This window comes from Solenopsis invicta, chromosome 6, assembly GCF_016802725.1.
Source record: "Solenopsis invicta isolate M01_SB chromosome 6, UNIL_Sinv_3.0, whole genome shotgun sequence".
NCBI classification, from domain to species: domain Eukaryota; kingdom Metazoa; phylum Arthropoda; class Insecta; order Hymenoptera; family Formicidae; genus Solenopsis; species Solenopsis invicta.
Window position 1 is genome coordinate 23,872,585 of NC_052669.1, and position 6,465 is coordinate 23,879,049.

General features: G+C 38.8%; 1 protein-coding gene across 1 annotated transcript; it reads right to left on the reverse strand.

The window, feature by feature from the left end:
• Nucleotides 1-2,301: 2,301 nt before the first annotated feature.
• Nucleotides 2,302-6,449, reverse strand: LOC105200553 (leucine carboxyl methyltransferase 1). Its single transcript, XM_011168180.3, has 4 exons — nucleotides 5,982-6,449; nucleotides 4,207-4,390; nucleotides 3,768-4,119; nucleotides 2,302-3,553 (listed from the first exon to the last, which is right to left on the reverse strand). Exons 1-4 carry the CDS (start codon nucleotides 6,189-6,191, stop codon nucleotides 3,349-3,351), a joined length of 951 nt encoding a protein of 316 aa, XP_011166482.1. The 5' UTR covers nucleotides 6,192-6,449; the 3' UTR covers nucleotides 2,302-3,348.
• Between the last annotated feature and the right edge of the window lie 16 nt (nucleotides 6,450-6,465).

Below are 6,465 nucleotides of genomic sequence, written 5' to 3' on the forward strand. Positions count from 1 at the left end.
ATTCGTCATAATCCCTTCTTTCACTTTAAAGAGCGGGTGCACGTGAAAATTGCAAATTCACTGATTTTCAAATGAGTCTTGAGATCTCTCACTCAATTTCCATGGCAGTGCTTTGCTCGAATTCTCACAACGATGTTTCGAAAAACGTGCTAGATACACATGGGAGTTTTACCTTACTGAAGAATTTTGATTCTCAAACTTGAAGTCGACTTGAACACATGAACGAGCGCTTGAGTAAACCAGCAAATTTTATCTTGAATGACTTATTACACATGACACGAAACTAATGCGAAAAAGGTAAGTCTTGATTATTCTTCTACGTGCAAAGGCGACATGTCGGGCGAGGGAGGTGGAGGGGGGGGGGGTGTTTACCTACGAACGTTGATAGATATCGTAACAATGGCTGTAATTTTTATAACTTCTGAGAAAAATAGAACATCTGACTATCTTCTTTTTATACGTGTTCGTTACTCCAGGTATGTAATCTTACTCGTCGAAGGGGGAAGGAGAGGCAAGAGACCGAGCAATCACCCGTACATCCTTCTGATCCGTGCAGTTGGATCCGGTGGAATACGCTTGCATCCTCATTGTCTCTTAAATCTAATAAGTTACCGTTGCTCGCGCGTAATGCTAAAAATATCGAAAAGAAACGGTCGAGAAATACATGCGTGACAAAACGTGATGATTACAGAAGCTCGCTAGCAAATCTGGGAAGTTACCGTCGTTTGTTTCCAAGGCAAGATCATCAAAATCATGTGTACACTGGCATACAATATCACTACAGAACTATTCTAATCCGGTAGGCCGTCAGACCAGAAAAGCGATCAATGCTCCTTTATTGAGATGCTCGATAAACAATCTCGGCGGTCATGCTTCGTTTTCTTCGTGACGGTAAAATCCGAGCTCCGCTCGTGAGACGTATATGCACTTTATACAGTATTGGACAAAATTTAATCAATTTACTGATTATTAATTACGACTAAAAATGTTGCTCTTTAATATAGTGATACAAATTTTTTAATTGCCTTGAAATAAATCTTAAGCATTGAATTAAATTTTTAATTAATAAAACGAATATGATTGAAATAAACTGTTTTGTTTTATTTGTAGATTCATTTGAATTTTTTTTGATATGACAAATACAATCTTTAAGTTCATAAAAATTATAAATATAATTTTTGAATAAGTAAAAATTAATACGCGATTAACGATTGAGTATTTTTATTTAATCAAAAGTTTGATTTATCAAATATCGATAAATTTTTAATCATATTTCAAAAATAATATTTATAATTTATATTTTAATGTTATTTCAACAAGCGATTAAATCATTCATAATTATACATATTATTAATCAATTTAGCCACGCTAAGAAAACTTAGTCGATAAAAGTTAATCGATTATACAAAATCGATTAACAACTGATTTTATTAACTGATTATATTAATTATGATCACATGTATTTTAAATTTTTGGTCTATTTTAATTAATAAATTAATTGCGTAATGTCCAATACTGCTTTATACCTACAAAAGGATGATTCGAATGTTTCGTAAAAGCTTATAATATCTCCTCGTATTATCCTTAGACTGAATACACATGCGTCACCCTGATATTCCTCAATATGAAAATAAATCTTTGTCAATCCCTCACTGCCGTATATCGATACGTGACCTGCTTAAGTGCAACTCTTCGTATTGGTGTTAAAAAGAAGCAGAATACTGTGCTGGTATAAGCGTCTCTCTTGTTGTAATGTAAAAAAACGGCCAGATTTTTAAATATCGAAGAACATCGGCACGCGTCTCTTTATTTCATAGTCTTGATGCAAGCAAAGGTTACGAGTTCAATATCTACGAGCGAACGAAATTAATTATAATTTTATTTACGAACGCATATATTGCCGATTCTCTTTCAGAGTAACGCTCGCAAACGCGCGGTATCTGATCGCACGTCGATTCTTTCGCAAGAGTACCGCGCTCGACACTTAAAGTCTTACTTTTCGTTGCACACATTTGCTTTTATTATCTTAAAGTAATCACTCGCATATATATATATATATATATATATATATATATATATTATCTTAAAGTAATCACTCGCATATATATATATATATATATATATCTCCGCGCGCGGCTCGCAAGACTCGCGCCACGGTACGAAACTGACCGCTTGTAGCGCTTACACCATAATACTAATCGCCTTATCACGGCTCAATATAATTCGTAATCTCTAACATATAATACACACTCACACACACAAGGATCGGGTCGCGCGCATAAGGAATAATTTTACACCGTATTTCACAAATATCGTAATTACATATATTAAGACTTTCGTAGAATCCAAGTTCTATGTACGAATGTGTTTTTCAGAAAAATAGCTTTGTATTCGCGGTGAAAGATTAAAAATATAGATCCGCGTCTTTTTAGCTGTACTTTCTACATGCTTTTCTAGTTCTTTATATCTCTAGACTTTTCCTATCTGCGAGAGCGTATTTCCCGTTTACACACGAAAATCGTAGAAGAATGCAGATAAAAAGAGCAGATTTTACAGATTTGTACGTACGAAATTATTTTTCGCAACCACAGCACGAAGTCTATAACTTCTATTTATTAAAACAAAAAAATTATACTACTCGGATAACAAACAAGATAATAAAAACGTAATAAGTTGAATTACTGATCCTCAATGATACCTCGTAATACAATAAATTACTCTTTACGCATCGTGTCGCGCCATTTGGCCGCAACCATATAACAATAGCAATCTATAATAATCATAACGTCCGTAAAACTTTATACATAAATCTGTGGCGAAGAGCGAGACGATCTTTTGCACACATAATTCAGATATGTCGCACGTAAATTAGAATGACTGGAAAACTATCGTTTGCGAAAGGATACCAAAACTTGTCCAATCGCTGTTCATACCGGTTAATTGCATACGTATCTTGCGTGATTCGATCGTTGCAATCGCAACCTCTCTCTCTCTTTCTCGTTGCAGCACTCGTTAAAACAACGTTCGTGACATACGCACTTAGCAAAGAACGAAGTACATACTTGAAACTTATATAAAAATCATTACAGCAATGTTTTTGTACGACGAAAAGTTTAAAGCATTTTCTTTTTTAACTCGAGGACGCTATTTCCTCGCGAGACTATTTCAACTCGTCGAGATTAATTAATCGGGATGTACTTAAGCGCAATCTGAAAAACATTAATCTCCTGCTCTGTCGATCAGGGTATTGCGTAACTTATGAGGGCCCATCAAGCCCAAATTACATTCGTCATTTACCTGGAGTAACTCGCGAGAGAGACACAGAGAAAAGAGGTCAGGCGGCGATACCTAACCCTGTGCTATTGACAGATTTTTAAACGTTTGTCCGTTCCAAGCAACGGCGATGCAGTAATGTTGGAGCAGCTGAGTAAGAAGTTCTCGCTCGTCCAGCATCTCTATGTGCTCGATTCGACTATGATCCATTACAGGCAGTGAATCATAAACATCCACCATCGTCCACGCGCTCGTGCCTTCCCAATTGTTTATGGTAAAGCTGCAACACAGTTGCAAATTGAATTATCGATCTATCAGATGTACTATAGAATGTTGACATATACTATAGAACTGTTCGAAATGGATTCTGATCATTCAATCGTTCAATTATTTCTTGGAATTATTGTTTTCTTTGGAAAACAAAATAATTCTGATTAATTTCTAATTTCAAGTTCCATAATACATATTCTGTTGTCAGATCAATGAGGACCTACCGTCTCTGTTGAGTCTCTAACGATTCGCAATCCTCTACGCCCGCCAATAAGCACCCACGACTACGCAGATTCGACAGCATGACTTGGCCAAACTTATCCTTCATGTTCACCTGTTCATAGCTGACGAACAGACTATTCGGGAACTTGCTCGCTAGCCACTTCAATAGTGACGATGTCGCGCTAGCGTCTATGTATACTAGAACACATTCTGCGAGGAACATAGTGGGTAAATTGAAATTGACTTCGGCTTGGGCCAATTTGTTATTTAGCTCCGCTATGTGTCGCAAATCTGTACCAACCAGATGATAATTTGCTGCGTGCAAGTCTGTGGTCGAAAATCGGATTTCTCCGTCTGAAAAAAAGTACGCGGTTATATATGCGTGAGAAAATGTCAAGTGCAACAACGACGAAATAACCGATAATGTTCGCGATAAAATACCTTCGGTGTTTAGCATATCGATTAATTGCTTGTGCTTTTTGATGTGATAACATTTCTTTGCAGTTATGCTAGGAAAGTCAAGCTCCACGAAGTTCCCAGGGCTATTCCCTGCTTCCCTGAGTCTCCAGTAGAGAGTGTCGAATCCAGAACCCAAGTTTATGATCTGACCTTTACCACCAGACAGCTACATAAATAGAAAATGCATCCTTGAGACTGATGTGATATTAAAAATATAAAAATACAACTACTTTTTAACTTTGTAAGGTAAAGTTTCTTTCACTTTTTGTACTTTGTATGTACAAACAAAATAAGATTATTTTAATAGCTTCTCAAAATCTCTTTCAATTATAGAATTATTTTTTTTTAAATAATATTAACTCAAACTTTTTTAAATTATATTAGATATTAAACAGGAATATGAAATTTATATATTATATAATAAAAATTTATATTCTACATTATTAAAACGTTTACTTTTTCTAATATTTTCAAAACCATAATAATCTAAGTAGAATGTGAATTTATATTAATATCTTTATTAAAAAAAAATTAATAACCAAAAAATTACATATTCTAACTCTTACTTCATATTTTATTTAATCATGAAAAGAAATATAAATTCACATAATTACAAGTGTTTGCAATTTCAAATAAAATAGCTGTAATATATTAAATAAATAAAACGTAATGTAGCATTAATAAAATAATTGCAACATAATAAATTAAAAAAGAAAATCAATTTTACATAAAACGCTATTATTAAATTTCCACAGATAGAGACTAGAGCTACATTCTATTCGCACTGCAAAAGATAATTGATTTTTCGTTTTTATGCTCGCAAGAGTCTATATATTATATAATATATATATAACGTATATACAGTATATATGTACATCGTAATGGCTTAGCAGCGCTCGAGCCAAGTAACTTGGAAGCGGAAAACGCAGGCGACGGCCGCTTTATACGCGAGCGGACGGAATATTTTTGTCCCGCTATAACGGGCAAATTCCGCACCGCATGCGGCCGGTGCCAGCTCGGAAGTGAGCCGCGCGAATGTCGCACGCGCCGCACCGCGCGTTTTTCATTGACCCATATATCGGCTAGCGGTGGCAATAAAGCGGGGAATCTCACACGAATTAGGACAGGGCCTCGGCCGTCGGCGGGTCAAGGTTTCCGCCGCGGCACGTCCCTGCCGCCCGGATCAGCTGTATTCAACCCCCTCTCCTTGCTCTTTCCTCTATCGCGCGCTCTCGGTCACTCTTTTTGTCTGTTTCTCTTTCTCTTTCTTTCTCTCTCTCTCTCTTCCACTTTCCGTCATTGCGATTGTTTCCGATTCGCGTTCTAGGTTCTAGGTTATACTTGTCGAGAGCAGGTCCGTTTCTTAGATGCACTTTCCTGCTCCTTCCTCGTTCCTGACGAGAGATCCATGCAGTCTACGCTTTTCATATCCGGGAACGAGACGGATGTGTATCAAGGACGTAAGAAGCACGAGATGCGATCGAAACGAACGGGACGTGCAGTCAACGTACACCACGACGAAAGGCGGGAAGAAATGCGGAGGGTGCAGAAGGTGCAGCCGAGAGGGGCGAGCAACTTTTCCAGAGTTCGAACGAACGAACGATGGGACCGTTCCTTCTGGCCGCCGTTACATCGCACGTCCTAGCAGAAACACGATGAGTCTGTACGCGGTCTGAAGGGTAAAAAGGTGAAGAGAGGTAGCCAAAGCGAGGACAAATTGAAGGAAACGCGAAGAGAGACGCTAACGCGACGCTCACCTTGAGAAACTTGTCGACGAAGAGCTCGATGCCCTTGACTCTGGCATAGTAGCCACGATTGATCTCGGGTGCCTTCCGAGCGGTCTGTTTGACGAACAGGCTGATGAACGGGTCGCACCAGTAGCCGAGCTGCACCGCGTATCGCTTGCACTCGCTAGCGTCGTCGTTGGTGGCCTGTATGGCCTCATCGTCCGCCATATCCTTGATCATCCCACCGGCGCCGGGGACAGTGGCGGGTTGCCGCACCGCTCGCTCTCTCCCTATCTTTCACCTTCTCTCTCAGACGTACACAACACGACGCACACGCACACTTTTAATACTCCTTTCTTTCTTTCCTACACTATCTCAGATGGAAACGAACATTCTATCACTCGCGCGACACGCGCGAACACCCCGGGGATGATGCGGCGCTCGAACGGACCGTCGTCGCCTATCTGTCACTCACCACTGCGCCACTGGCGGCCATTACTGTACTCCGGTGGTG